Source organism: Suricata suricatta, chromosome X (assembly GCF_006229205.1).
Source record: "Suricata suricatta isolate VVHF042 chromosome X, meerkat_22Aug2017_6uvM2_HiC, whole genome shotgun sequence".
Lineage (NCBI taxonomy): Eukaryota > Metazoa > Chordata > Mammalia > Carnivora > Herpestidae > Suricata > Suricata suricatta.
This window is the reverse complement of record NC_043717.1, coordinates 18,695,292-18,709,004: the sequence shown is the minus strand read 5'-3', so window position 1 is coordinate 18,709,004 and position 13,713 is coordinate 18,695,292. Positions and strand designations below refer to the sequence as shown.

The 13,713-nt window shown below is 38.1% G+C and overlaps 1 protein-coding gene across 6 annotated transcripts in view; it reads left to right on the top strand.

The window, feature by feature from the left end:
- Window positions 1–12,889, top strand: part of KLHL15 (kelch like family member 15) — a 33,925-nt gene extending 21,036 nt beyond the window's left edge. For 5 of the 6 annotated variants that reach the window (XM_029929532.1, XM_029929531.1, XM_029929533.1 and 2 more), the window contains one exon: window positions 9,071–12,889. In XM_029929532.1, the coding sequence (XP_029785392.1) occupies window positions 9,071–10,180 (1,110 nt within the window). In that variant the 3' untranslated portion in view covers window positions 10,181–12,889. The remainder of the gene's footprint in view (window positions 1–9,070) is intronic. The other variant, XM_029929536.1, reaches the window with a different exon arrangement.
- The last annotated feature ends 824 nt before the right edge of the window (window positions 12,890–13,713 follow it).

The following is a 13,713-nucleotide window of genomic DNA, read 5'->3' as shown; positions in this document are numbered from 1 at the left end:
GACCCTCACAGAAGTACATGAGAAACACAAGTGGTGTTGTATTTGACAATACGAATATGTGTGTGTGTGTGTATATATATATATATATTTTTTTTTTACAAAGACAGTAACCTAGATTTCAGGATTTCAAGCATGAAATTTGTTTAGCGTTCCTAATGGGTTTGAGTTGTTTTTGAAAAAGTTTAAAATCCCCTTGATATATTAAATAGTACTTATACAGCTATAAGCTTGAAATTGCTTAAATTAATAATCCGCTCACTTGCGCCTTGGAGTGAAAGCAGAGATGAGCAGGTTTTCTGTTGGAAACTAGGTCAATAGGGTTAAGTGGACTTTCACAGTTCCCTTAATGTCTTTTTTTGCATCCATCTCCTTTACCAACCCCTCCTCCCCAGCCCTGTGGACTTGGATGATTGTAATTAACATGCACAGTTCTTTAAAAATCACCCAAGGTGTTTTTCTTCTCTCAACTCTTTTGTATATAGAAGTAGAGTGCTCTTGTTCTCTATCTTTGACTTGGCTTCATCTCAGGTTTGCAGGTTCCTGGAGGGTACAGTAATCCAGAGTGTTGACTGTTGTTAGATTCCCCGGGAGAGAGATTATCCATAGAGGGTGTATTAAGCAGGTGGAACGTACTGAAAAGCGTAGGTCACAGATTCAGTTTTACTTGCTTGTTTCCCTTTTAAGTAAAATAAATGGGAGATGAAAACCAAAGCCTAGCCTTGGAAATTAACTGTGCAGTGAAAGTGAAGGAAGAAATGGAGTGGAGACAGCTCTACTGACTTATAAAAGGAGAAAAACGTTTTAATGAACAAGGGGGAAAGGAGGGAGAGAAACCAAAGGAGAAGCCAAAATCAAAAAAGATCAGAGAAGTCAGAAAATGGAGACAGGTTAGAAGCAGGAAAAGAACAAGAGCAAATACTAAGATTTTAGGCTTTAAAGTTTTAATTCTGTAATATTTACTCAAAATGTTACCTGTGTCATAGGTAAGCCTTGCTCATTCAGAAGTTAATTATAGGATTAAACCTTTTATTTGGCTTTCCTTCTCTCTTAGCATATTTTTAAATAAAATTAAAATATTTACATAGTTGAGAATATTTCCATAAATAAGAAAAAGTCCTCCTAAGTTGTGAATTGTAGAATATAGTTGTACTGTCTAAATATTAGTATAATCAGATAATAAGATGGTCTTAAGGCTTTCTAGAAATTATTACATAAATTTCTGCCTTTTAGGCTTGTGTGTGCTTATTTAATTTCTAGTGGTGTTCAATAACTATTGCACTGGAATTGGAAGGAAATTAGACTTTCTGAGCGTATTTATTTTTTGAATTACATATTTTTCACTCTAGGAAAGTTGAAGAGAGAGAGGACTAACCTAGTTGTGCTGAAGCTCTTATTAGAGTATTATTTTGAGGAGGGGCTCTCCCTCACCACCACATATGCTGGTCGCTTGGCTTTTGAAGTTCTGTTCGATCATTTAGATGGTTGCCTGCATGAAGAAGAGAGGATAGATAAATCCTTACTAAAATTTGTCTTTACCATTTGGTATTTGACTGCAATTACAGTATTACTGAGAGGATTTGTGCTTAGCAGGAACAGATTTTTTTTATAGCTTTATCCTTGGTCATTAACTCAGTTTTCCAGGACAAAGGGATTAATTAAAGGTATCTTGCACCTAGCTTTTTGTGATGATTTTAACATAAATCAGTATGAGCTTCAGTTCTGAGCATGAATTTATAAATAGACTGCTCATACCAGGACGGATGCTTTTGTAATACAGCACATAAAGACTGCTCCACATTTTGCTGAATATCAAAAATAATATTAGATGTAGCTGTGGTTCCCAAAGGTATAATTCGTTTTAGTAACTGCTTTATTTCTAGATATTTCTTTTGAGCTGATTGGGTCATGGAGGATGGATGATAAAACTGATACCCAGGACTCTGTCTTCCTTCCACATGGATCTCTTTATACTCATTATTCTGAAAATTAGGTTATCATTTTTGGATGTAAGAAGGGCCAGAGGTGTCTGCAACTGACTCCTCTTGTAAGGAGAAAATGTCTAAACTAGAGGCTTGTCCATGGTCACACAGTGACTTGGGGACAGGGTCAAGCCCAAGACCTAGGATCTTTAGTTCAGGGATTATTTCAGTCCCCAGTGGCACCTCCAACCCCCACTGATGGATAAGCTAATAAAATGTATTTGATTTTTTGGCTTTTGTAGGGTTTTTTTTTGTGTTTTGTTGGTTTAGTAGAAGTATATTGGGCATTTAAAAAATATTTTGAAAGGTGAAGTAGCTATAATACCATGAATTGGCTGACTAAAGGCCTAAAATGACTGTAGCCAGTTTTTTTTTTGAGTTATCTCTACACCCAGTGTGGGACTTGAACTTAAAACCCCGAGATCAAGAATCACATGGTTTACCAGCTGAGCCAGCCAGGCACCCCAGACTAGCCAGTTTTAGAAGATTTTTTAAATTGCAGATTTTTAATCACATGACGTTACATAGTAAGCTCTATGGAAATGCTTTAGTAATATTGCCAGTTTCATTTTAATTCTTAAAACTAAGAATATGTACGAATTACCTTTAAAAGTTAAAAATTGAATGAATGAATTATATAATGTTCTGACAGCAAAGGGAGAATTTTTACCCAGCGGTAATGGCTAGCTCCTGTTTCTTCCACTTAATACATGCTTCCAGGAGCCTCATTCAGAATTAATAGTACCTCACATTTTTTCTTGTACATGCATATTTGCACACACAGCTACATGAAACTAAAGTTCAGAGGAGGAAATGGCCAATTAAAAATTTTCAGATCACTGTTTAAGAGGTAACATACTTTTATTTTATATTCAGCATAAGACAAAATGCTTTTCATAATAAAATTTTTATTTTTTTATATTAAAAAATTTTTTTTGAGAGATAGAGGCAGTGCAAGCAAGGGAAGGTCAGAGAGAGAGGGAGACACAGAATCCAAAGCAGGCTCCAGGCTCTGAGCTGTCGGCACAGAGCCTGATGTGGGGCTCGACCCACAAACTGTGAGATCATGACCTGAGCCAAAGCCAGCCGCTTAACCGACTGAGCCACCCAGGCATTCCAAAAAATTTTAAGTATCAAAGCAAGAAAAGTGATAATGAATATATTCTTTCTGAGTGTTAAAACAAGACCGCCTTTTTAATCCTGTGAAAGGATAAGGAAAGTAGTTCTTCAGAACATGAAAGGAATGTCATTTTCCCCCCACATCTTTCTTTTGGAAGCAACTGATAGAGATAAACGGTTAAATGAGTGAATGAAGGGAGAAATGCTTTCTCTTTGAAAAGATAACCCACATGTTTTTTTTTATAGCTTCTTTCATTAATGCATTTAAATGATTCCATTCACATAGAAGGTTTTAGCCCTGTGCTTTTTGTTTTAAGGCAGAGTATATTTGTAATTACTTTGTCCAGGATTATCAGAGAGGCAGTAATTCCCCATTTCTATAATGAAAGAAGAAACTAGTTATGCTTATTGATATTGTATAGTTGTAGAGGAATATTGTAGCTCTGGGAAAAGGGCAAGGTAGATCTAGAACTTCTAGCTGTGGCAGAGAGTAGGAGCTAAATTTCTTTGATTAGAAGACATTGCATGGTATAATCAACTATCTCAAAGGCACAGCTTCCATTGTTGGGGGCTTCCAGGTAGAACAAGCTGGATAAAGGGATGTGCCTATGATAAGGACTTTAACATAGAGTTAAAGTAACTCTTTAAACTCTTTGGAACCCTGGTATCAAAGGAACACGATAGAATGACTGGAGAAGTGGACAAAGGGACTGAAACACTGGGTGGAAAACGAGAGACAGGAAAATGACTTGAATAAGGACTTAAGCTGGTTCAGGTTGATGAGATCTTCAAGAGACAGTTGGGAGGTGGAAGGCTGTCACAGGCCATTGTGCCTGGTCCTCATGTGACACCAGAATCTTCTCCAGCACTCCTGACAGTTGGTCATACCTGGATGACCTGAATTGGCAGGGTTGCTCACTGTCTTCCAGAGGTAAACAGTCCTGACTCGGGGCAAATATGTACCCATACCCTTTTTACCGTAGTCCTTGTAAGAAAGCCAAGTATAGACCTCTATAGAACCTGAAAAGGGGCAAGTTTCACTGGTAACTGTTTGTTGTACATGTGTACGTTTTCCTCTGAATATACTGCCAACGGTGTAAAGCAGGCCACTTTTATTTTTTGAGAATATTATACATATTGTAATGCAATTTTTATCATCTGAGTCTTCTCTTGAACGGAAAGATTCCTCATCAGTTTTACCATTCTTCCTATGGTTTAGATCCCTTCACTGTCTTGAGAATGTTGTCCACTTTGTGATGTCTAAATTGTAGCCGTGGAACTGAACGGTCTGAGCTATGGTTTCATAAAACGGAGAGGGTAGGATTGTCTATTTGTTAGGTCCATGATTTGATTCTGCCCTGTCTCATTGTATTGAGGATAGTTATAGCTTTACATTTGGAGTTCATGGATTGCTGCAGCATTCGATAAAAGCTGTGGACTTCTCACCATCTCACCTTACTCCTCGCATGCATTAACACAATTATTGCTACAATTTCAGGGGTTTCATGGATCCCTGGTGTTTGTCTTTATGATTAGAGTTAACTGATTACTTTGCCAAAGTCATAGGTTCTGTCATTGTCCACCAGTTCTGTTACATCCTCAGACATGAGACTGGAAGTGTCACGTGGGGGCATTACTTTCAGTTCATGCTGCCTCCCAATGTGTAATACTTTCTTACTGGCAAGTGGCATTTTTTTTTTTTTTAACAATTCAGGATCAGCCTCTGGCTGACCAGTCTGTAGTTGGGAAGTCTGGCATCTAGTCTTTTTCCATTCTTCATGATTCCATACATTACAGAAAGCAGTTAAACAACCTTATCTGTGAAGCTGCTCAGGATCCCAGAATGTGATTTTGAGGTGAAATGACTTGAACTTAGAATATCTATCAAGTTCTTTTTTCTTTTTTTTTCCTTAGCCATCTTGGATTTAAATTTCTTAGTCATTGTGTTTGATCTTCAGATTGGAAAGAATAAAGCATTGTTAGCTGAGAATGGAAATAAAATAGAAGAGTATTTGTCTTTGTTAATATTACATTAACCACCCCATCCAGAAGGGGCTTCACTTTTGCCTCTACTTCTTTTTACTTTAACCTCTAAGATGCCACTTAATTCAATATCTGTTCAATTCAACTGTTAAGTCACAGTTCATCCTGAGGCGTTAGCCTTGTTCAGAATATTCTTACAGCTCCATTTCACCCTTTGTAATACTTGTTTTATGCGCCTGTTTTTTTTTTTTTTACCATCTGTTGTAAGTGGTTTTTTAACATCTGAATTCCAGAAAACTCTCTGTGCAGTGCGTCAGATTTTTTAGATACTTTCCCCTTTTCTTCCCCTGATCAGTGTGTTTTGCAATTATGCAGTCAGCATTATGCTTTTGAGAGCCTCCAAGCCTTCTTGAGCTTCTTTACACAGTTTCCGATCTTGGAATTGATCCTAATTTTCCTTTAAAAAACTTGAAATCTGCCTACCCAATATGTGCAGCCTTCCCCTTCCTTTCTCGATCTCCAAGTGACATGGCTGCTTTCTGGAAAGCTTCCTGCTCCTCGCATTTTCCCAGTCATGTTTTACCAGGGAGGATTAGGTCCAGAGTAAGTTTGACTCATTTCTTTTCTCATTTCTGAAAGACTGAATTTTTACACAGACTAAAAACACATCATCAGATGCATCGACTTCAACTGACGGACACTTCCACAGATGTCCACTGGTCAGTAATAAGAGCTCGTGACTGCTGTTACTTGTTGTACACTGCCACATGACAGGCCCCACGTTAAGTCTTGTTCACAGAGATTATCATGCCTGTCTCCTACCTTAGGGTTCTGAGGCATAGGTGCTATTGTTCTCTCGCTGATACACATGAGGAAACAGCCATAAGGATGTTGACTTACTTGCCCAAGATCCCACAGCTTCTGACTACGAGTCGGATATTTTCTAAATTGGCTTCTTAGTCGCCATACAGGGCTGCTTGACGTGGTGCCTAATTATAGTGCTAGTCAGGAGTCTGTGACTTCAAAACCTGTGTAGCTCTCAGGCCACTGGCTGTACACAGTAGGCACTGAAATATTTGAAGTTTATGTTACTTGTATGTTACTTGTTGATTTCCAGGGTATTGCCTTTTAGTTTTGCACATGAGAAAAAGATGAGAAAAATGGGTGAAGTACACTATTAGGCAACTCATAGTAGAAAAAAAATGGAAGATGAAAAGGTGACAAAGATGCGCATTTTTACTAAGCAAATAAATTTTTGATGGTTTCAGGAGATCCATTTTTTAAAATAGCAAGATTCTCCTTGTTTATAAATACGGTACATTAAAAACAAGGAATGCAAAGATGTTTGTGCAGTTTCCAAGATAATCACTATTAACACAGCAGACGTACACAAAATCTTCTTTAATTGGTATACCAGTTGCTTTTTAAAAACTGAATATATTGTGAACATCATTGCATAGTAATACTCAGTGAAAATGGCCTTACAGGTTTCCGTTGTTTCTCACATGAGATTGAGGCTCAGTTCATTTCCTTTGTTCTCTAACTTCTATCTGTGAAGTAAAAGTAGTAGAGGACTAGAGTTCATCTCCTGTTTTTATTATACTATTATTCTCTTTATTGAAATTACTTGCTTATCATTCTTCATTATTTGCTGTGATTTCTTCCACACTTACTATTTTGCTAGGAAGAATAGGGTTGGATACCCAGTCATTTGTGATCCAGTGATTGATTCTTTAAGAACCATTTTATTATTTTTTCTTTGAGAAGGGTCATTAGGCTAATTCATTGACTATGTTAAGCGTTCTAAAGAATGAGTTTGTCATTTCATAGAGTTTTCTAAAGAGTAATGGAAGCTGTGCTGTAACCTACTAGCAATTGAGCTTTGGAGGAGGACATTCATGGTTAAGGTTCAGATCGCAGCATGGTTTTAGTTGTGTAGACCATTTGGGCAAGTCAGTGAAGGTCTAAGCCTCAGTTTTTTTGTCAGGAAAACAAGGATGGTTATTAGGCTCTCACAGGAGGAATACTTTAACTTGCGATGTGACATGTAAAGCCCTCAGTAATGTAATGATGTCTGTTTTTTCTTTTACATAGTAAGACCAGGAATTCTCGCTCTTTTTGTGCCCTTTACCCCTTTACTGGCCTGGTGAAATCCACCGAAGGACCTCCTTCTCAGAATGATTTTAAATCCACAAAATTAACTGCTTGGGATTATAGAGGAGGCCAGTTCTATTGAAATGCAGTTACCAAAATACTTAACACATTTGTGGTGCTTTCCGATTCAGCCTTTTTTTTGGACCAAGGCAGGTTGTGAATGAGAAAACTAGGGAGGAGGGAGGAAAAGAGAGGAAGGAAAGAAAGCTCCTAACATATATGCGTGGTTCTGGCTGCCTCCCAAGCAGTCATCCCCGGGCTTCCCACAGACTCCTAACCTCTCCACGTCAGCATCCTCCCAGCACTGCAGCTTGATCACCAGTGCAGTGGAATGCCTCTCTAGTGTGCCTTAGCGATCCGCTCTCCCGAGCGCCTCAAGTCTAAATCCTCAGATCAGTTCAAGTCTTCGTTTGTGCTCCCTGTCGCTGCTTCACATCAGTCATGCTCTTCTGCCCATCTTAGGTGTACAATTGCTGATTTTCTCCTTGAAGACTCTGATCTCATCCTTATCACCAGGATATAAGCTTTTTCTTTGTGGTCTCCAGCTTCTTCCCTGTCCCGCGAGGTAGCCCCGGAGTGTTTGGGGCCGGTTTGGTGTATGTTGCATATCCTCAGTTCTACACCACTCACAGATGTGCTGCACACCCTCATTCCCAATGTCAGCTGCCTCATGCAGTTACTTCCTGGCAAATCTGTATCTGTTTTCATTTCTCCAAACCTAAGTTCTTTGAGGAAAGAGACCCCATCTTAACATTTTTATGTCCCTTATATAGGACTTAAGCACGATACTTAAAAGTGCTTCATAAGATCTTGGTAATCATCAAATGAGGTAGTTCCAGCTTCAAAACAAAAGGGAAGAAAGAAATTTAGGGCACCAAGGTGGCTCAGTCAGTTGAGTGTCTGGCTTCAGCTCAGGTCATTTCATGGTTTTTTGAGTTCAAGCTTTGCATCAGGCTCTCTGCTGTCAGCACAGAGCCCTCTTTGGATCCTCTCTCTCTCCCTCGCTCTCTCCCTCTCTCTCTCTGCGCCTCGCCTTCTCTCTCGCAAAAATCAATAAATGTTTAAAAAGAAAAAGAAAAAACTTGACCTTTTCTTGTCAACTGGGTTATGATTGTAGTTGATATTGAACTAAGTCTTGTTATCAAAAATCTACTGAGAGTTTTGTGTATGTTTAAATCTTTACTAACTCACTAACTTGATTGCCCAAGTTTTTCAGTCATGGCTGTTTTTATTTTTAAATGTTTTTTATTTATTTTTGAGAGACAGAGAGAGATACTGTGAGCAGGGGAGCGTCAGAGAGAGAGGGAGACACAGAATCCAAAGCAGGCTCCAGGCTCTGAGCTGCCAGCACAGAGCCTGATGTGGGGCTTGAACCCACGAACTGTGAGATCATGACCCGAGCTGAAGCCGGACACTTAACCAACTGAGCCACCCAGGTGCCCCCAGTCATGGCTGTTCTTGACAGTGCTCCTTCTGGTTAAGAAAACCATGGCCATCATTTCCTCTTCTCTGAAACCTTGGTTTGTCCTCATAGCCACCACTTGTATCCCAGGGCCTGACAGAGTAGATGAATGATTAGTACATTTTGTTAGAGGAATGTAGCTTGTACCTGGAAAAGAAATATTTATTTTAAAAGGCTTGGGGATATGCATAGATTATTACGAAAACAAATATGATAAAAGCTTTGCTTAAAAAATAGTATGTGATCTTAATGGGAAAAGCAGTTTTAGCAAAGTAAGCCTCAACTCATACACTAATCATCTTAGATGGCTTTGACATCTTGTTTGCCATCGATGTTCTTTCTTTTGGTTAAATTCTTTTACTTGTATTCTTAGGTTAAGACATCTGAATTTTATAGATACTCCCGACAGCTGCGCTATGAAGTTGACCAAGCACTGAATTACTTTCAGAACGTTCACCAGCAGCCTTTGTTGGACATGAAATCAAGCCGCATCCGTTCTGCCAAACCCCAAACTACAGTATTCCGAGGCATGATTGGACATAGCATGGTTAACAGTAAAATCCTTCTCTTAAAGAAACCAAGAGTCTGGTGGGAATTGGAGGGCCCACAAGTTCCTCTGCGCCCGGACTGCCTTGCTATCGTCAATAACTTTGTGTTCTTGTTGGGCGGGGAAGAACTGGGCCCAGATGGCGAATTCCATGCTTCTTCCAAAGTGTTCAGGTATGACCCCAGACAAAACTCTTGGCTCCGGATGGCAGACATGTCTGTGCCACGTTCAGAGTTTGCAGTTGGTGTCATTGGAAAGTTTATTTACGCTGTGGCAGGCAGAACCAGAGATGAGACTTTCTATTCAACTGAGAGATATGACATCACCAATGATAAGTGGGAATTCGTGGATCCTTATCCAGTTAACAAATATGGACATGAAGGGACAGTGCTCAATAACAAGTTGTTCATCACCGGTGGAATCACCTCGTCTTCCACCTCCAAACAGGTGTGTGTGTTTGACCCCAGTAAAGAAGGGACCATAGAACAGCGGACCAGGAGAACTCAAGTGGTTACCAACTGTTGGGAGAATAAGAGCAAAATGAATTACGCAAGATGCTTTCACAAGATGATTTCTTACAATGGCAAGCTTTACGTCTTCGGTGGCGTCTGTGTGATCTTGAGAGCCTCTTTTGAGTCTCAGGGATGCCCTTCCACAGAAGTGTACAACCCAGAGACTGATCAGTGGACCATTTTGGCATCCATGCCAATTGGCAGAAGTGGCCATGGCGTGACTGTGCTGGACAAACAGATAATGGTTCTTGGAGGCCTTTGCTACAACGGTCACTACAGCGATTCCATTCTCACTTTTGATCCGGAAGAAAACAAGTGGAAGGAAGATGAGTACCCGCGGATGCCCTGCAAGCTAGACGGTTTACAAGTGTGCAACCTGCATTTTCCGGAGTATATACTGGATGAGGTCAGACGTTGCAACTAATGACATCTTTCTCCCTTTAAAAAAAGCCAAACAAAAAATTTGTTTGTGACAGAGTAGTTAATTCAAAAACATAAAGAAAAACCTCACCAGTTTTACTATCAAAGCCATTGGTGTAATATCGTAAAAAATTTTTCATTCTGTGCTAGCATCTTTTTTTTTTTCTTTTTTAGTGGCCTCAGACTCATGCAATAAGTTCATTCAAAGCGCTAGCTGTTGAAACTACTTCCAGGAGCAGTTTAATAGAGTGATCCACTTATCTGGGAAGTTGATTTTATGCTTTAAACATTTCTTTCAGATATCAGCGTAGCAGTCACGCCTCTTCTAAGAGAAGACCTGATAAGTGTCACTGGATGTAACTTTGGTTCCTATCTCAATCTGAAATCTTTTGGAACATTTATTTCAGTGTATTTCAGTCTGTTAGACCTTTTGGTTTTATTATTTACGTTAAAAGTCTTGTCCTTTTTGCATGGCTTTTTGCTGAAAATGCAAAAATATAAATTTTCTACAAAGTTAACTTTTTTATATTCAAAACACTATTTCTAAGCTGCCTTCTCTTCTCTGCATTGTGTTAGTGAAAGCATACCCATCCTTGTGTACATCTTAGGAACATACAAGGCACATCTCCTTTTATGCGTGGTTAGGATTCTATATTTTTAAGCTAGTGCATTTGCACACACGGTTTGCCATACTTGTTGAATTTTAGATGTAACGTCTTTTCATGTACTAACATTTTTAGAAAGTTAAAATAACTGGAGTCCTCGTCTGGTATCTTCAGTCCGTACTGAGTCAGTAATATTTGAGCTCCTTGTATTCCTGAGACGTGTATGGATTTCTGAAAACTAACATTTTGTGTTTTATTTTCAAAAGTAAATGTTAGTGTTCCTTATCAATGTATGTCTTGTTTTTCAAAATGTTTTTCTTTGCAGTCCTGGCCCTGCAGCGTGCAAGCACTTTTAAAGAGAATTTAGGTAATACCAGACTCCTAAATAAAGCCCCCTTAAAAGTAAGTGCAACTCACATTCTTTACATTCAATAAAGCTGCTGCATCTGTTATTGAATGGAAAGTAGCAACTTGTGGAAAATTTGAGTTCATTTTTGACTTAGAGGTAAGAAGTAGAGTTATAATCTAACTGGTTATATCTCCTTGTTTATTTAGTACAAAATACTTAGTGGCCCTGGGGATGTAAGCCCCTCAGCCTTTGTTTTATTTACTGAAAGCTACTAGCATGAAGGATAGTAACCTCAAAGTTCAGAATGCATCAAGGTTAACTGTTGACAGCATTTATAAAAGTGTAGGATTAGCCGTGCACCTTTCAACTCTTTGAACTCGAAGGAAAAACATGTAGTTGACAAAATTAAGCAAGAATAACCAGGGAGTGGATCATTCAAATTGATGCCATTTTCTCTTGAGTAGAGTCTATATCTGATACAGACTAGATCTACACTGGCAAAACTTGCCAGAGCTTAGGATATTGGTGCAATATTGCAATGCCTTCTTCTATGGCTGTTGTATAAATTTTCTAGTTTCACTTTTTTGGTTGTTTTTTTTTGGGGTTTTTTTTTTTTTGTTTTGTTTTGTTTTTTTTTTTTTGCTGCTGCCACCACTGAACACAAAATGGAAGAGTGAAGTCATGATCTTGTTTCCCATGGTAATATGGGTAAAAGTTTTTTCCTACCTTTTAAAGATCATTTTTTTAATCATTTTTTTTTGAAAACTAGGAATTAGATTAGCCATTTAATTTTTTTCCTAACATATTAGTTGGTTTAGTGTTTTGTTTGTGTGCTGTCTTGCTTTAAAGAAAGTAACGATAATGTCTTCATTGTTTTCCTCATTGTTGTCTTTTGTTGGAAAAGACCGAGACAGGTACCCCTAACAGGCTTTTACACTTTTACACACCAGTGGTGGTTCTTGTTAATTGCTTAGATAAAACTTCATAGTCCTAGTTAGTGTAAGATCTGGGCAAACTATTGAATATTCTTGGTTTTCCATTCTAAAGACACAAGGCCAAGATCATAGTTCATGTTTTAGAAAATTTGTGAAATCTTAACTTGAACTAACTGGGTTCAGCTTCATATGTGAGTCATGTCTGACCTGATGTTAGCTGTAGTCCGTTTTGAGCTTTAAGAATAGTTGGTATTGTTTGGGTTCTGAATGTATGAGAAAATTCATCTGTTGATATGTAGTGCTAATATAGGTTATTTTAAATCCATGATTAACCTACATTCCCTTTTAACATTATGGTTCAATTGCTGAAAGAGATTTATTTTTGTTATACGAAACTATGGAAGATTTTTCCATAGAATTTTTTTTCAAGGTTATTTTTTGTGTGCTTCATTTGGAACCATTTTTTGTTTAGCTACATTGTATGCGCTCAAAATAGTGGTTTTTTAAAAATTCAGTAAGAGATTGGAAACTACAGTGTAACTGTTATGATCTGTGTGTGTTAATTTTCACTTTACATTTTAAACACCAGACGACAAAAATTACTGATCTTCAGTAATTGCATCTTAATTAGAAATGTTTGTTCTGTTCCGTATCTTTGACCTTGAATTTCAGTTTTGATTTTAATCTGCTTAAAGAAAATCCTTGCACTACAACCATTTCATAAAATTCAAGATTCTCACCTTGAAGGTTTTGTATTGGAAGAAGTACTACTGGTTTTTATAAAAGCAAAGCCTAATTAATAGAATTACTAGCTTTTCTTGAGACATCATTCTCTGTGTCCTCATTACTCTGCTCTGTGTGTGCGTGTTACTCTAATTTGTGAAATATTGACTGAGCCCTTCACTTACCTTTTCTAAAGCAGCACCTTTGGACACCTCGTTCTGGGAAGCCTGCTCGAGTCATAGTAAAGGACACACACATTTGTGTGGGGAGAGGTGGTAAAAATGGACAGTTTTGTCTTAATTACATGAAACTAAGCTTTAAGATATTTTATAACAAATTATTTGAGCTGCATAACCTAAACATGTCAAACGTTCAGTGGGACTATTTTTATATATGTATATGTGGTTGTAGGTCATAACATTTCAGTTTATAATATAAGTTGATATTTCCATTTATAAGCTATCTCTCAGAAGAGACTAGCTCTTTTGAGAATACATAATTTAAAGTTTTAGACTGAAGTAAAACACAACATAGATAATAGTGTAAATTAGCTATAACAGGGCTATATGGCAGTAAAACTGCTAGTGCCATTTTTGTTTGCCTATTACACGTTTTTGGTTTTTTTTTGTACTCAACATTTTTAGGGATCTTAAGTTTATTCAATCAGATTAGAGTTGGTTTGGGAATAAATATCTTCTAAAAAGAGATTTATCTTCAAAATGAAAAGTCCTGAGAAACTAGTCTATCAAGAGTTTATAAAGTCAAATATTCAATAGACATGGACTGGAATAGGTGAGCTCAGGCAGGTCCTCCCCTTTCAGCGCGCACACCCATGCGACTTCACCGCCACGCGAGCGGCACCGCGGGGGTGCCGTCGGCATGGTTCTTCCCCCTCAATGATCTCAGATTTTTTGTTTTACATCTT